The sequence below is a fragment of the Gigantopelta aegis genome, chromosome 3 (assembly GCF_016097555.1).
Source record: "Gigantopelta aegis isolate Gae_Host chromosome 3, Gae_host_genome, whole genome shotgun sequence".
Taxonomy (NCBI): Eukaryota; Metazoa; Mollusca; class Gastropoda; order Neomphalida; family Peltospiridae; genus Gigantopelta; species Gigantopelta aegis.
Window position 1 is genome coordinate 37,072,380 of NC_054701.1, and position 19,002 is coordinate 37,091,381.

The 19,002-nt window shown below is 37.3% G+C and overlaps 1 protein-coding gene across 1 annotated transcript; it reads left to right on the forward strand.

Moving 5' to 3' along the window:
• Nucleotides 1-214: 214 nt before the first annotated feature.
• Nucleotides 215-15,502, forward strand: LOC121390008. Its single transcript, XM_041521704.1, has 5 exons — nt 215-1,187; nt 7,118-7,204; nt 11,770-11,886; nt 12,936-13,007; nt 13,968-15,502. The coding sequence occupies exons 1-5, from the start codon at nt 1,148-1,150 to the stop codon at nt 14,111-14,113; spliced, it is 462 nt and encodes a 153-aa protein (XP_041377638.1). The 5' UTR covers nt 215-1,147; the 3' UTR covers nt 14,114-15,502.
• Nucleotides 15,503-19,002: the final 3,500 nt, after the last annotated feature.

Genomic DNA, 19,002 nt, shown 5'->3' on the forward strand with positions numbered 1-19,002 from the left:
ACAAATGAGGAAACCCGCTTTGTAATCTATGTCCCGTTATTTATTGACAATACAGCAATAAGTTAATGCCACTTCTTGCAATCACACCCCGGCTTCTATCTGGAGTGGTTTGTCTAATCGTCTTTAATATCGCCAAGCCTGTCCAGACACGTCGTTGTCGCTGTCGTGTCTCCCCACACACACACTGTTTGTCCCGTGTTTGCCTTTATTTGAAGACGTTAATGGTCTGTTTTGACTCGACAACAAGGCTTCTCTCCATATACGCCGCCCATGTGAGGACCTGGGCAAAGCTGTCTGAATTGATTGAATCGATCCGGACATAAGTGAATTTATTTGTACACAGAGATCGATGTGTGATTTGGTAGCAGGTGAAAACCCCCAGAAGAAGAGTGTTTCAGAGCTGCTGTGATAAATGAAATGAATGGCTTAAATTATACGTGAATGTAAAGACAACGCTACTCATTTTTTTTATCAGTTATTATTTTTATTGTAACCGCATTGGTTTTAAGGAAGGATAGTTTGGTATGACATTTATAGAGGTATGTGATTATTGTTCGGTAACGAATTGAGGAATATTTCAAACAAGACGAGGGAAGAGGAAAAGGAGTGAACTTAACCTATGTACACCATCTTATTGGGTGATATACTGGTTAAAGAGATAATGTGGTCTGACGCTTGTCAGATTAGGAAAGTGTACTGGCTAAGAAAGGGATGACCCTCGCTTCAGCGATTAACGAAGGTTAAGCTAAGAATACTAAATTCGGAATAATAAAAAAGGTAAACGAAATCGGGAACGACACCTTGTTTGACCATATATTGCATGATTGTTTTGAAAAGGAGACACATTTTAAAAGCATACACAAAAAAACTTTTTTGTTTCTTTTTATATAACCAACATTTATTCATAGTGAAACATTGATATACGCTTATTTTTTATAACTGAATCTGCCATTAATGAACGTATACTGATTAAGGAAGAAACACGAAAACAAAAGACAAACTCAAGAGAGGTATGGAATATGACATGGAGAGAGGGAGTTAAAACTACGAGGATAACAACGCAGGTTGGAGTAATTTAAGTGTGGGATCAACTCCGAAGGGTGTTCTTGGATTAGTTTTATGTTAGCAGATCACAAACAGCAAAGACATGTCTCTGGATCAGTCGTTTATCGTCGTTAAATATGGAGGTAAGACAAAGAACTTGTGCATGTAAAGTTAAATATTTGTTTTTATTTAACGACACCACTAGAGCACATTGATTTATTTAATCATCGGCTATTGGATGTCAAACATTTGGTAATAATATTTTACATAGTCTTAGAGAGAAAACCTGCTACATTTTTCCATTAGTAGCAAGGGATCTTGTATATGCACCAGGATATGCACAGACAGGATAACACATACCTCGGCCTTTGATATACTAATCGTGGTGCACTGGCTGTAACGAGAAATAGTCCAATGGGCCACCGACGGGGATCGATCTCAGATTGACCACGCATCAAACGAGCGCTTATCACTGGGCTACATCGTGCCCTTTGTGCATGTAATCTTTTATAATAATATTGAAACATAAAGCGTGTTTAGAACATGCGTCAGTCACTGACCAAATGATGCTTGATGCTATTCCATATTTTAAACTTGTGCCTACGTTTTCATCTCTTTGGCTCGGTGGCGTCGTGGCAGGCCATCGGTCTACAGGCTGGTAGGTACTGGGTTCGGATCCCAGTCGAGGCATGGGATTTTAAATCTAGATACCGACTCCAAACCCTGAGTGAGTGCACCGCAAGGCTCAATGGGTAGGTGTAAACCACTTGCACCGACCAGTGATCCATAACTGGTTCAACAAAGGCCATGGTTTGTGCTATCCTGCATGTGGGAAGCGCAAATAAAAGATCCCTTGCTGCTAATCGGAAGAGTAGCCCATGTAGTGGCGACAGCGGGTTTCCTCTCAAAATCTGTGTGGTCCTTAACCATATGTCTGACACCATATAACCGTAAATAAAATGTGTTGAGTGCGTCGTTAAATAAAACATTTCTTTCTTTTTTTCTTTCATCTCTTTGGTAAAACTCTTGCACATGTATTATTTTTTTCACCGTTTTAGACGACATCTATGGTGGCAGTACTCGCGACGGGTGACACCGGTGGGGCTGGATATGCTCACCTTTCGCGAACACCTAATATCATCTCTGCTATGACAGTGATTCATGAGTGCATGTCATCAAAGCTTTGTCCGGTGCTAGTTTTCACTTATTAAACGTATTTGGGAGTGGCAGTACTCTTTGTAGGAGTGCAAGAGGGATGTAACCTCCAATGAAGGATCTCCTAGGGTGTGGCTGACAAGGCACTAGATAAAGATTAATGGAATAACAACTATTATGTCAAATACGCATTAGACTCGAAATTGTGCAGAGATGTATGGCCCTGATCATGTATTACGGTTTTGTCGTTCAGATTAAATTTATTTTCAGGATCAATCAAATGGCCATTAATTAATCTCGACCTGTATTACAAAAACGACCTTAAATTTAGACGCTCTAAACAATGAAATTTGGCAACAACAACAACAAAATATTCAAACAATATTTGACTTTTAAACAAGAAGAACGCACTAATGGTGGTCTTTATTTTCGTGTATCGTCCTGTGTTTACCGGCCTCGGTGGCGTCGTGGCAGGCCATCGGTCTACAGGCTGGTAGGTACTGGGTTCGGATCCCAGTCGAGGCATGGGATTTTTAATCGAGATGCTGACTCCAAACCCTGAGTGAGTGCTTCGCAAGGCTTAATGGGTAGGTGTAAACCACTCCGACCAGTGATCCATAACTGGTTCAACAAAGGCCATGGTTTGTGCTATCCTGCCTGTGGGAAGCGCAAATAAAAGATCCCTTGCTGCCTGTCGTAACAAGAGTAGCCTATGTGGCGACAGCGGGTTTCCTCTAAAAACAGTGTCAGAATGACCATATGTTTGACGTCCAATAGCCGATGATAAGATAAAAAATCAATGTGCTCTAGCGGCGTCGTTAAATAAAACAAACTTTACTTTTCCTGTGTTTAATTATTCCCATGAGTCACTGGATATTTGCGTGACCCGTATTCCATAAAACGTCTGTCTGCGTTGGACTGATAATGGTTCACATAATAACTATTTATTGATCAAATTTAGGTACTCTATATCTTATCTTGGTTGTTACACTACTTGAATTGTCATATAAAGTATTCAATACAAATACTGTAGCTTATCTGTATATGGAACTACATCGTACAGTGTTTCAAGTTATTTCAATATATACTCTTCAAAAAAAGAAACGCAAAAGGGTACAAATGGGTTATAACTCCGATTTTATGTTTCCTACCGGTTCATGCTTTGTGAATATAAGGTCATTGCATGTCCCAAACACATTCCCACGGTTACATTCGATAAAACGCAGCTACTGTACAATAAAGTTGCAAAATGTGAATATTCGCAAAAACGCAGCCACGTGCAAACCATGTCACCACTGCACGTGCGTTGTCTGCACGTGCAACATGAACACCGACAGTATAAAAGTGCAGGGTGTTCGCTTGCCTGGCCTCTGTATCTGGCCGACAGTTGACAATCCAGGACATGCCACGTCTCAGTGAACCGCAGAGAAACAATGCCATCGGCCGACTAGACGCAGGCGAATCCAGAACGGCCGTTGCCAGGGCATTCCATGTGTCCCCAAGCACCATCTCCAGACTGTGGGACCGTTACCAGCAACATGGATCAACACGTGACCTCCCTAGATCCGGTCGACCACGGGTCACTACCCCCGGGCAGGACCGCTACATCCGGGTACGCCACCTTAGGAAACTCCACCTCCACAGCCGCAGCAATACCAGGTTTGCGCAGGATATCCGACCAGACCGTACGGAACCGCCTACGTGAGGTAGGAATTCGTGCCAGACGTCCATTTCGAGGTGTCATCTTAACACCACAACACCGTCGACTCCGACTGCAGTGGTGCCAGATTCATCGACAATGGCCTCAACTGCGATGGAGACAGGTGTGGTTCAGTGACGAGTCCCGATTTCTGCTCCGACGTCATGATGGAAGATGTCACGTGTATAGGCGTCGTGGTGAACGTTATGCGGCAAACTGCGTGCAGGAAGTGGACAGATTCGGCGGGGGTAGTGTCATGGTGTGGGCAGCCATCTCGCACACTGGCAGAACTGACCTGGTCCACGTGCAGGGCAACCTGAATGCACAGGGCTACATTGACCAGATCCTCCGGCCACACATCGTTCCAGTTATGGCCAACGCCAACGCAGTGTTCCAACATGACAACGCCAGGCCTCACACAGCACGTCTCACAACGGCTTTCCTACAGAACAACAACATTAATGTCCTTCCTTGGCCATCGATATCACCGGATTTGAACCCAATTGAGCATCTATGGGACGAGTTGGACCGACGCCTCCGACAGCGACAACCACAGCCCCAGACCCTGCCCGAGCTGGCAGCAGCCTTGCAGGCCGAGTGGGCCACCATCCCCCGGGACGTCATCCGTACTCTGGTTGCTTCAATGGGCAGGCGGTGCCAGGCAGTTGTCAACACACGCGGAGGCCACACCCGGTATTGACTCCAGATGACCTTGACCTTGGTGGTGTGTCCTATCACTTACTGACAATGGACTAGAGTGAATTGTGAACAATCCTGCAACATTTGGTAATTATCGGACTCAACATTCAATAATTAAATCAATTCTCCAAATGTTACGACAATGTGGTTTTGCGTTTCTTCTTTTGAAGAGTATATATAAAATTAATGGACATTTTGATTAAGGCTCGTGAATATTTTATCATTATGGGCTGCCCTTCCCGATTATCAGTATTTCGATTATTTACATGCATGTTCTCGTGAAGGATACTTGCACACATCGCAGCCTTTGGTACACCAGTCACGAATCACTGGCGAACTTGGGGAGGGGTGGGGGGTGGGGGGTATGCAATGGATTTCGTACAATGGGATCCAATCTAGATGATCGATCTCATCTCTGAAGGCAGGACCTTTACCATTTATTTATATCCTGCTGAAAATTAATTTCCATGTCTTCTATTATAGTGTATACAAATTTAATTAGATTTTTTTTCGATTGTGAATTGTTAACGTGCCACGCTCCTATAGATGATTAGAAAACGAGCATGGACGTCGTTATGACAACCTGCCATTATTTACTAACAGACAAAAATAAAAATAAATAAATAAATAAAAAATCTCAGTACATTAACGGATGTGATTAAACCGACCCGATAACTCCGAATGGAGGGAATGGTCGCGGTGACTCGGAAATGGGGGGGGGGGGGGGGGGGGGGGGGGAATAGTCGATAAAACGAGCGATATAAAAATGTTTTTGTCACGACATGTAATCATGTTTCACCCATTTTGTTTGAGCTGATTATTGACCGTTCAATAAAAGCAGATAAAGAATTCATCGATGCAGGGAAATCGTGGCATCCAGATTCATTAAGTGTTTGTCGTCATGCAGTTCGAATGTTTCTATGATACAGTTGCAGCTCAGTAATAAATCAGCCTACTCTTCAGGTGCAACAGATCGTACCAAGAGCGGACAACCAAAACTGGTTAATGTCCACTCTATGCGAAAATTATATACACAGGAGGACATTGATTAATTATTATCATCAGCCATTGGAATGAATGGATGAATGGATGAATGTTTAACGACACTCCAGCACCAGCCATTGGATGTCAAACATACGGTAATTGTGACAGGTTATCTTCATAGGAAACCTGCTACATTTGTTCATTAGTAGCAAGGAATCTTTTATATGCACTTTACCACATACAGAACAGCACATACCAGGGCCTTTGAAATACCAGTCGTGGGACTTTGGTTGGGATGGTGAAAAACACAATCAAAGAATGGGTTCACAGAGGGATTTGATCCTTCAACGGAAGCACCTCAAGCGAGCACCCTGTCGACTGAGCTAGATCCCTCCCCTTGCGAATGTTAGATGATGTCCATTGACTAACTGAACCATCAACTACTGTCCTGGGCAGACGACAGGTACCCACGAGCGATAACGCCAGGTTAATGCTTTGGCTACATAGTAAAACGCTCAAATGATGCGCAGTCGGTCTTTGATCGATCGCCGTCCCTGAACCCATGTTATTTTCTCGTTCCATCGAGTGCACCACGACTGGTATATCAAAAGGCCATGACATGTGCTATCCTGTGTCTGGGATGGTACATAATATACAAGAGCCCTTGCTACTAATGGAAAAATGTGACGGTTTTCCTTTCAAAGACTACACGTCAAAATTACCAATTGTTTAACATCCAATAGCCAATGATTAATATATCAATGTGTTCTCTAATGGTGTCGTTTAATCCCCCCCCCCCCCACCTCCCCGCATACACACACTTTAAACGTTATAATAAAGATTGATATATTACCACAGCATTACCCCCTCGAGTAGCTCGAGTTACCTCTAACCCTGGCTTGTTAATACGTTGGGAAACGGTTACTTGTAACTGAAGCTACCCGAGGGGGTAATGTTGTGATAATATATAAATCTTTATTATATGTAGTACAATATACAGCCACAGCTTTAACCCCAACGTGTAAACAGGGCAGAGCTTGAGGACACTTGAACTACCCCCTTGGGTTACTGATTGGGGGTATCTGTGGGACAAACAGCTGAGATAGCTGAGGTGGGTGCCTCCGAGAAGTTCACATAACATAACATATACTGTACGATAAAAGAAATGCAAATATTTTAATATATATTAATTATATTCATGATACAATTAATTGGGCCTAAAATGTTTTCAAGATATCGAACATCTTAACAGAAACAAAAACGAGTGGGATTGAAACAATAATGTTATGGGCGTAGGCTGGGGTGGGGTTGGTTCGAACTACCCCACCCCCCTAGGGCTAAAACTGTTTTACAGTGAAATATTAGGCTATCCTAGGTTTCTAGAGAAAATGTAGGCAAACGGGTCAGCTTGGTTCGTATTCGAACGGTCCTCCCATGTCCAGTCCCTGAATTTTAAATAAAGTTAAAGAAAACTGAATTATTGAATATTCACGTATCTTTTTTTTTAAATTATATTGAAATGACTGACTTTTTCAGACGACCAAGAAGCCTTGTTCAATCCTTGGTGCTCGACACAGACGCTTGTAGACTGGATTAGACGAAAATGTGAATGTCCTAAAGACGGTGAGTACAGTATGGATCAATGCATGAATGAACTAACGAATGGACGGACGGACGGACGGACGGACGGACGGATGGATGGATGGATAATGAATGTTTAACGACACCTCAGAACATTTGCTATTGGGTGTTAAATAAGGGTAAATACATGACTTATTAATTGATATATATATAAATAACATTAGTTACTAAAAGCAGTATAAAAAGTTTACTAAAAAAATATACCGATCAATGATGCACGGATCTGGTTCAGAGACGTTTTATGGCTGTATATGATTTACAGAAACGACCCATGCACTGTCATAGAATATAGAACACGCTTTTATTATTGGTAAACTTAGTGTGTTGAATGTGTACGCATAAAATAGTGACGTCACTAGTTAATGCGTTTGACATCCTCTCAAGATTACGCCGTAAAAAAAAATATTCTACTAGTGAATGGAATTATTTGGTTGTAATCTTCATAGGTTTATACCTGAATGTATAAACTCTATGTTTCAAATAAAATAAACCATTTTTGTGGGAACCGCCATAATTGCAACTTTGACATAGTACCTTTAAATCGGCCTCGGTGGCGTCGTGGTTAGGCCATCGGTCAACAGGCTGGTAGGTACTAGGTTCGGATCCCAGTCGAGGCATGGGATTTTTAATCCAGATACCGACTCCAAACCCTGAGTGAGTGCTCCGCAAGGCTCAATGGGTAGATGTAAACCACTTGCACCTACCAGTGATCCATAACTGGTTCAACAAAGGCCATGGTTTGTGCTATCCTGCATGTGGGAAGCGCAAATAAAAGATCCCTTGCTGCTAATCGGAAAGAGTAGCCCATGATGTGGCGACAGCGGGTTTCCTCTCAAAATCTGTGTGGTCCTTAACCATATGTCTGACGCCATATAACCGTAAATAAAATATGCTGAGTGCGTCGTTAAATAAAACATTTCTTTCTTTCTTCTTTTATTACCTTTAAAATATCGGCTTTATCCCGCAAAACTAAAATTGCCTTCGCCATTTGACCTGAGCAGGTTAAAGCCGATATTTTTAGCCAGTAACCAGTTATTTTATTTATCCTGCAACTTATAATAATAAGAATTAATGAAATGAATCGTTTTATTTCATAAGTTTACCGTTTTCCAGAATGCCTTGTAGTCTATAATATCCATAAATATAATATACTGTTCTTAAATAACAATTTATTTTTTTATATTTAAATTAAAAATTGTCTCCAAATCAAAATAATCAATTGAAAATAAAAGAATAAGTAACTGAACAATATAACATTCCTTTGCTGATCATTAAACCAGTGTAAAAGTAGTTCCGTCTTAAATACATGTAAAGCTGCATTTTTGGTCAGTGATAAAAAAAATATAGGAATTTATCTAGTGATCATATCTTGACAATATAATATATAGTGATTGCAGGATAAAATATAGTAGCAGGCACTTAATTAAACCACCCCGCCAAAGAATAAGGTTCACAAGGATCTACTCTCAAAATGAGTCTGTTTTTGCCTTGCAAAATTATCAATTCCTACTGTAGGGTTGTATCACCCAGTGGCGGATCCAGAAAATCCTTCTTCTTTTTTTTTTTGGGGGGGGGGGGGGGGCAGTGACATGATGTGGAATGCCAATGGAACTTTGGGGGAGGTTTGGAGGGGGGTAATAAAAAATAAAAAATATATATATATAATAAAATTATAACTATCGCAAAATTTAGGGGGCCCGGGCCATTGCCCCCCCCCCCCCCCCGTTCCGCCTCTGTCACCAATCATACTCGATCTTATTCCCTTCCCATTTAATGTAATATGTGATTTGATTTTTTAACTGTTATGACCAAGTACAAATATCACAAAATGTACCGGCCATGTGACAAATAAGAGCCACTTATTTAAATAATGTGCTGACGTACGGTAAATGTACTGCCCATTTCTGTATGACAGTGTTTGTTCTTTTTACAGTGTCTGTCCGCGCAAAAATATTAACATTCTGGAATCTCAGTACAAAACTAACTTAATGGACATTTTAAAAACTATTAAATGTCAATATGTCAATCTTAGTCGTATGTCTTGCAAACATACTTTAGAAAATAAATCAATGTGCTCTAGTGGTGTAGTTAAACAAAACACACTTTAACTTTTACATACTTTAGAAATGAATGCCAAGTTAACACATCAAAATAATGTTTAGTATATGCGAAGACTCGTATTACAAACGTTAAACTAGTTATAAACTGAACATAAATGCTATTCGAAATTTGTACACACCTGCGTATCAGGTGTGTACCCTAACACTTGCTAGTTATATATTTCACGATATTGTATTATTATAATATACCATAGTACGTATTCGTCAACAGAGAAACAATAATGTATACATGTATATTTTTAGACAGGGCTTCTCGCGATTCATTGGGATTAGTGTATCGTGTGTCACCGTCCTCACACAGTGGCCGTACAATGCGTTTGTTGTTATGTATGTTCCGTCTTGTTTGATCAGCGGTGGCAGTAGTGTAGACCACATTCCCGTTACAGCGTTAACGTTGTGTGGAGACGGCAGAGTGTGACCGTAATAGGGCCGTATCTAGTATAAAATAAGGGGGGGGGCCTAAAATCATGGCACACAGAGTGATTTTTGAAAGTGGGGATGGGAGAGGACTGTCAGTACAATGGTTCAGGATATCAAATTTTGAAGACCCAAAGAGTCTAAACCTGTTACGGGGAGTTCGGGGGCTTGCTTCTCCTAGGGAATATGAATTTCAAGTGTTTCATTTCCCCAGGCTTTTGAGCACAATAACAGGAAAACGTGGGATAGGAGTATGACCTCTGTTAAAGACAGTCTTCTCCAGGTACACAAAATGGCACCTTTTTTGACCTACATACATAAATCTTCTTCTGCCTATATAGCGTTTAGTGAATGAATAAATGAATGAATGAATGAAAGAATGAATGAATGGGTTTTTAAAGGTGTCTGGCAGGGACAGATGTAGGATGTGACACAATGTCAAAACAAAAAATAAAAGGGGTACATAACAGTACCCCAAACTAAACTAGCATACACATAACGGCTTCTTCAGAAACACAACGCATGGAGGGGTGGAGATTATCACCCCCTAAATCTGTCCCTGTATACAGTTTCGCATGTTTGCACAAACACAACTGGGATGAACTGTGTTTATGCATATTAAGTTATAACAATGAATAAATTATTTATTGGCTATTAGTTGCGACACTATGTAAAATAATATGGTGGGTTTTTTTTAAGTGTCTTTTAATCAGTGTATGAAGTGCGTATTATTTGTGGTTATCACGGAATAACTACATGTGCAGGGGTCTTATTTGGAAAACCTATCTTACAATTTAATTGATATGTTATTTGCATGTTTCATGCAGGCATGATATAACAACGAGAGAGAACACGTTTGATACAAAGAGGTCCCCTACTTGAGGTCCAAAACTCTTGTTCCTTTTTTTATTGTACACTACACACACATATAAAAAATATGTGTTTGTACCCTCCCTAATCATAATATAGATTAACAGACACCAAATAAAAGAGCACTTAGTATATGGGGTTTGATCGTAGGGGCTTTTAGTCGGTTACCCCCATGTGCAAACCATTCCATTTTCACGGCTTTTTCTATAGCACTGTCACTCTTTTAAATCTGGGTGGGTATTTTTTATAGCATGACACTTACTTCAACCCAAACTGTTCTAACCATTTACCAACTTCATAAAGATATTTGGTTGTAAATTTATAATTCAGGTTTCTTCTATAGCCATATTATGTCTATATGGCTAGAAGAAGGCTTGAATGCTCTTAGTGTTAAACACTGTCAATTTTTAAATTTCAGATGGCTAAAGGGTCGTTAAGTACAATGTAATAAATACACATTGTTTCTTAAATCTGATGATATAAATTTTTTATTTTGGAGTTCACTCATAACATTAAACTTATATGTTTCTGACTAGTACGAACACTACAAAATGAAAATGGACACACCAATTCAAAACTGGTGTTGTGGAAACAGCAGTCAATACACATATTAGTTTAATGTTATAACTAAACTCAAAAAGGATAAAGCTAAGATCAGTATTATCAGATGTAAGACAATATGCACATTCAAATATCTAAGAGTTCTTGGTGACCATTTGGTTGTCGAAAATGATCAAACTATTACACAGAGTACTCTTTAGCCCTGACCCAACATATGTCATATATTACAGGAGAGGGCCAAAGGACACGCGATCTACCTACCACATGTACTGCTTAAAAGTTAAAGAATCAGTGTAAGAATACTCATTTTGAAATAAAGCCAGATTCTAAGGAGACATGGTAGCTCGATCAACTTGTTTTCATTAGCCCCCACTGCCTACTTGATTAAGCACTCAACTGAAAGTAACAGGACTTTGAATACAGAAATCATTCACCCCTAACTTGTTTCTCTTTATTTCGTCTCTTTACAAGATTTTATGTTCGTAATTTACTTCTTTATGTGCTTGAACCTTAATTGGATATGAACATGAAAATATGTTGACATGAAATGTTTAATCTATAAATGTTTTTGTATTTCAGTTGTAATAGATCTTGTCGACCTAGATGGTCAGGTTAAAAACCTCTCAGGCAGCAGTGAAGAGTATGCAAATGAACTGGTCACGGGTCGAGAAACGTACATCTTAATACATGTTGAGAGTAAGTCTTTATACGGAGAGCGAGTCTTTACATTACAACCGTATTGGAATTGAGTCTTTACATTATACATGTATTCAAGTCTTTAAATTACATCTATACTAAAGTCTTTACATTACAACTGTATTGGAATTGAGTCTTTTACATTATACCGGTTCATGTATTCAAGTCTTTAAATTACATCTATACTAAAGTCTTTTACATTACAACTGTATTTAAATGAAGTCTTTACATTATAAATGTATTAAAGTCTTTACATTATATTTATGACGAAAATGAGTCTTTACTTTCAACTGCACTGAAACAGTCTTTACATTATAAATGTTTTCAAGTCTTTAAATTATATTTATACTAAAGTCTTTACATTACAACTGTATTTTAATGAAGTCTTTATATTATAAATGTACTGAAGTTTTTAAATTAAATTTATACTAAAAGTGAGTCTTTACATTACAAATGCACTGAAACAGTCTTTATGTTATAAATGATGTACTGAAGTTTTAAAATTATATTTACACTAAAGTCTTTACATTAAAACTGTATTTACATCGAGTCTTTACACTATAAATATACTCAAGTCATTAAATTATATTTATACTGAAAGTGAGTCTTTACATTACAACTGCAATGAAACAGTCTTTATATCATAAATGTATTCAAGTCTTTACATTATATTTATACTAAATGTAAGTCTTGACATTACAACTATTTTAAAATTAAGTCTTTATACTACAGATGAAAGTCTAAATATTATTTGCACTTTTGACTATATTCCAATTGTATTGAAAGCACATTACAAATTTATTAAAAATGAATCTTTACATTATATTTGTATTGAAGTGAATTTTTACATTTTAATTATTTTGAAAACATGTCTTTACGTTATAAGTATATTGAAAATGAATCTTTAAATTATATGATTATATAATGTAAAGACAATCAATATTAATGACATATAAAAGCAATATTAATTAATAAGCTAGCTAGGCTACATGTAATAGAGTTGTTACTTTTAATATTTCAACTTTAAACATTTTTATTTTTCTCAACAGAGGCCGATAATGGACCAAACAGATATATCCCCCTCCTGAACAACATAGAGAAAATAAATCCAGAACTCATGAGTAAGTATTTTACACAGTTCAAGTTCAAAAGATCTATTTGGCCTACATATTAGCATTCTTGTCAATATAGACACTACTTCCTGTCCTTTGTTTTAGTGGCAAGACATAGCCCAGTGGTAAAGCACTCGTTTGGGATTGATCCCCATCAGTAAGCCCTTTGGGTTATTTCTCGTTCCAGCCAGTGCACCACAACTGGTACATCAAAGGCCATGGTATGTGCTATCCTGTCTATGGGATGGTGCATATAAAAGATCCCTTGCAGCTAATCGAAAACAGTAGCCCATGAAGTGGCGACAGCGGGTTTCCTCCCTCAATATCTGTGTGGTCCTTGACCATATGTCCGAAACCATATAACTGTAAATAAAATGTGTCGAGTGCGTCGTTAAATAAAACATGTCCTTCCTTTCCTTTGTTTGATTTCAGATTACTCTTTCATTAAATTCCAGTTAACAAAGTGGGGTTCAGTTTTGCACTGCATTTCAGTGCCTTACTTAGTTCATCTATGTTAATCTTCCTGACTATATCGTGTTCTAGTTTATTGCTGCTGTCAAGGTTTTCCTCACTACTGTTTTATTGATACCCTATTCCAATTAATGTGACCTGTCTTCAATATCCATGTACCGGGTACTGTATATTAAAAAATTGTCTAAATTAATCTGGTAGAATGGCAGCTAATTTACCATTCATGACTATATTTCTTTGATAGTCAATGTTTTCTTCATGAATGGATGTAATTCCACTTTATCCCCCAACCCAAAAATTATCATTAAAAAGCTGAAAATTCTATATTATAGTTAAATAAAAGTAATTTTTCAGCATGTCAGATCAAATTCAGTCAACTTTGTGACCATTTTTTTTTATGAAGAATAAACAAAGCTGAAACTGGTTAAAAATCTCAAAAATCACACCCATTTGTACAATTATCAATGTTTTCTTTTTGCTTCCTCTTTTTTTTAACAGTAAAACTTAACAACATGGCACGACCTTCAACCAGAAATAAGCGGGAACGTACCAAGAAAATGTCAAGATCAGGAAAACCATCAAAATTAGAATCATCGCTGAAACGGCCCACAAGTACTGAACGCAGATCGAAACAGCCAAAATAGAGAGAATGAGAAACTATTCTGGAAAGAAAATTTACGCAATGGATAGTCCGAGAGTTCAGTTTTATCTTACAAAAATTGTAATATAATCTGAAGATGATGGTATCAGTTTGGAGGACTACAGTGAACCACAATGCTTAGGATAGTAAATCCAATTGATAACGCACAGAAATATTTGCAATAATTGCTTTTTTCTATTATGATACTCAGGAACTGTTATAGCAGGGGAGAAGACAAACCATTCTTCCATAGTTCATGAACTTCTGATTAACATATGAAAGTGCTAAACAGTTTAAAAAATAAAGTTCTCCTGTAAGATCAATCACATCTTGTGAATGCATTTGCCTATGAATGATACTGTAAATGATAAAATATTATGGTCCTTAAAATTTAAGTGACATATTGGCAACAACAAAAATTAACAAGAAAACAAGAGCTTAAGTTTTAGGATCAGATGAATATTACACTTTTGATCAATTCTGAACTTATGCAGTTTACAGACAACTCAAATTTAATAGAAAATTTCAGCAATGTGTATACCAACTAACTACATGTATTGTTATTGTTTGGTTTAACTAATAGGATGTAACCATTACTGTGTATTACCGACAAAACAATCGCACAAGTTTTTATAAACATCTAATAGATCATACATCCTTAAATTTAGTGCCATAAGATATTAGTATATGACACCTATAAATTGAAAGGAACAAAACTGCAAAATGATATGTGCCTACTAAATATGAATAATTAATTTCCAAAACGCAATACAGGGCTAGCTCTGGGTGAGCAAAATATTTCGCCAAATTGTTTATCAAACTTCAAAAATTGCAGAAATCAAGAGTTATTTTTTAAAAAATGTCAGTTATTACATAAAATTATTTCGCTAAATGAAAATAAAATTCGCCAATTGCTTTCAAAATTCGCATTTGGCGAATTTGGTGAATGCCAGAGCTAGCCCTGCAATATATTACAACTTCCGAGTTTTGGAGTTGGCAGTTCAGGTATAATGATGCTAATACAACTCCATCATATAACAATAGATTGTTCATCAAATGACACTCTATGACCATTGGTTAGGAACTTAAAACTGTGATTCATGTGATATACAATGTACAGGTTTAATATTGCGTTTTGGAAATGACCTCTTCATATGTACAATGTTTTGTTTAATACATTAATCATTTTCATGTCCTTCATGTTTTATATCCCTTTATGTACATAATTATTGGTTATTTGTATTATGTATGTTGTAATGCCATTAAGTGTTGTAAATATATTGTTATAATTTTTTATTCTATTTGAGAATATGTATCTAATTAAAATTAGCTCCGCTGGTTAATTACTATTACATGTGGATCTAACAGCAGCCCGTTGGAGCTCATGTCCAGTTGAACTTTCATTCCACCAATCAAAACCTTACTTGCAAAATCATTCCAGTGATCTGAAAAGAATTTGAAAACATTTGGGATTATGCCGAGGGTATACGAAATGATTCGGGTGAATTACGAAGTATGCCAGAAACTAATTTCAATATAAAATTTGATATAAAAAAATTTTTTTCAAGAAGAAAAAAAACAAAACGTGATGGTATAGCCATAAAATCTGTTTATACTAGTATACAATCCAGAGTTTATTACTGCACTTTTCCCCATGTTTTTTAATGTTGAAATAGACCAACAAGTTCGCCTATTGCATAAATAGTCTCGCCCAATATTTTTAGAATTTGTATGCTCCCGAATAATGCTATAAAAGGCGAAGTGTAATTGGTCAATATTTTAATTGTTATTTATAGATGAAATGTCACCTGGACATGGGAGTCCATGCAATGCTGTTAGATTTACTGGTTGACCAGTAGAGCTAATTTTAATTAGATTGTTTGAGAAGATACGACAATAAACCACAGGCATGCTTGTGAGTTGTTTTGCAAGGTTCGATATTCATTTTGTACAGAGGAAGCAATCTATACATTTCAAATTTTCTAAAATCTCTTTTTGTAACAACAATGCTGAAAACTTGAGACACATTTCAAATTTTCTAAAATCTCTTTTTGTAACAACAATGCTGAAAACTTGAGACACAAATAAAAGTTTTGTTATCACTCCAGATAATTAAGACTTCTGAATATATCTGGAATGCTGTGAAAAGGAAAGTAAAAACTGCTTATGCAACCAATTATTATAAAGTATGTTGTGTAGCATTTGCCGTCTGCCCCATCAATTTCGAACCTTGTTTTAACAAAACAGATTTTCATCTTGTTTCCCTTTTTTAAAATGCACCCTCACCCCACCCATCCCACCCACCCCACCTCAGTCTCATGTATACAAAACTTTAATATACTCAAGAATGAAAATTGGATCACGATGTTTAGGTTAATTCACATTATCCGACTTGCATTGAACATGAAAGTATTATAAGCGATGGCCTTAGAGAGCGTTAAAGTCTGGGTTACATGTAATTCACATCATCCGACTTGCATTCAACATGGTAGTGTTATAAGCGAAGGCCTTAGAGAGCGTTAAAGTCTGGGTTACATGTAATTCACATCATCCGACTTGCATTAAACATGGAAGTGTTATAAGTGAAGGCCTTAGAGAGCGTTAAAGTCTGGGTTATATGTAATTCACATCATCCGACTTGCATTGAACATGAAAGTATTATAAGCGAAGGCCTTAGAGAGCATCAAAGTCTGTTTTCAAGGTTTAATTGTTGCTTGTGTTGCCAGTAACCACTGTGTGAATGATGTGATGTATTGGACTAAGTTTGAGTCTTAACTCTAAGCCAAGTTTAACCAGACCTAGTACAAATGTCAGTAAAAACATTCAGTATGTTGGCAAGATACAAGCTGATCTTTTTGTTGTAGGAGACAAATGTCAAACATTCAAATACCATAATCTGCCTTATTAAAAGATATTCTGTGGTGCTTTTTAATATTGGATCATGTAGATCTTAATCAATTCTTCATTTAGTTTACTACAATTTGGAATATCAAATACAAATTATCACTTGAAAAAAAAAATCACATACAAATAAATGGTAAATGGGAAAATCATATTTTTGTGTACTACAATTTTAATACCAGGCCTGGTGCTTATAAAACTTTTAGAGTCTAGACTTGAGACTGTAATAGAGTATGAGACACTAATGTCATGACGCCATACAAATTGTATGCGTGTGACGTCATTAGAGATTGAGTCTAGATTCAAAGTTTTAGAAGCACGGGCCCAGAACATACTTTTGATTTTAACTATATCTTATTAGTTGAACTGTGCACATAGCTATTATAAAGAAATAGCATAAATATTTCAAGAAAACCTTTTTTTCTTTAAAAAAATGCTTAACCTGACCTCTCACCAAGTACATTCCGCTACCAAGTACATTCCCCCACTCCCATACCTATGGAGTCCTCTGAACATCCCAAGAGCCATCAAGTGGTTGTAATCTTCAACCGTCTTAAGTATCCACTTCCAGTCGTCTTATGACCACTTCCTGCTTTCCTCAGCATATAGAAATAAATTTAGTTTATTCATGTTATAAAGAGCACCCTTCATGCTAGCTTGCTGATACAATGTATTATGTATTTGATGTTATTTTTATTAATCAATAAACAGTATTTTAACTGGTTGCTGTTGTTTGTCTTTTATATACTCCGCCCCCCCCCCCCCAACCTTCGACAAACACCTCCATTTCATATTTGTATGCATCCTTGTCTCAGGATGTTACTCAGTAATAAAATGTACAGTTGACTGTCATCCCAACCAGAATCAAAGGTCATATGTGTTGTCCTGCTTATGAGAAAATGCATATAAAATATGGTTTCCTCTTATTATATACATTAAATAGCCATATTTTAAGAGAGGCGGGACATAGCCCAGTGGTAAAGCACTTGCTTGATGTGTGCTCGGTTTAGGATCGATCCCCGTCGGTGGCCCCATTGGACTATTTCTCGTTCCAGCCAGTGCTCCACAACTGGTGTAACAAAAGCTGTGGTATGTACTATCCTGTCTGTGGGATGGTGCATATAAAAGGTCCCTTGCTGCTAATCAAAAAGAATAGCCCATGAAGTGGTGACAGCGGGTTTCCTCTCTCAATATCTGTGTGGTCCTTAACCATATGTCTGACGCCATATAACCGTAAATAAAATGTGTTGATTGCATCGTTAAATAAAACATTCCTTCTTCTTCCATACTGTAAAACGTACATTCTTTTCTCCCATCCCATACACATACAATTAAAATTGGACCTACACTTTGTCACGTTTGCAATTAAATCCAATTTCAAAACCAAAATACTGTCCCATTTCCCCCATATGAGCTGGAATTCAAATTTACAAACCAATCATACTTCAACAAAAATATCTCATGATGCTTTTTCTATTAATATACATGAACTATTCTAACAAGTTAGGATAATGAACTGCAATGATTTAATTTATGATGGAGAGATAACAAAATTCTTCATTGATTTACCTATTAATCATCACATCACCAACATATAATAACTTTATTTATAGCTATCACAAAAACATGGAGCCGAATTTACAAAGTTTGTTTTTCTTATACACATGCAGCAACATACATATATACAGAGTCAAATTAAAAACTTCACAATCTAAAATTTGAATAAAGTCAATAAGTGTTGAAAGCAGGTATTTTTCAGGAATAAATATTGTAATGGCAATGTCTACACTCCATTTCAAAATGTTTTATTTAACGACACACCCAACACATTTTATTTAAAGTTATACAGTGTCAGACATATGGTTAAAGACCACACAGATATTGAGAGAGGAAACCCGCTGTCGCCACTTCATGGGCTACTCTTTTCGATAAGCAGCAAGGAATCTTTTATATGCACCATCCCACAGAGAGGGTAGCACATACCACAGCCTT

Excerpts from the sequence above, each read along its gene's own strand:
- LOC121390008 (XM_041521704.1), top strand. The coding sequence starts at position 1,148 with ATGTCTCTGGATCAGTCGTTTATCGTCGTTAAATATGGAG. Across the intron at positions 11,887-12,935 it reads CATCTTAATACATGTTGAGA|AGGCCGATAATGGACCAAAC; the intron begins GTAAGTCTTTAT and ends TTTTCTCAACAG. Across the intron at positions 13,008-13,967 it reads AATAAATCCAGAACTCATGA|TAAAACTTAACAACATGGCA; the intron begins GTAAGTATTTTA and ends TTTTTTTAACAG.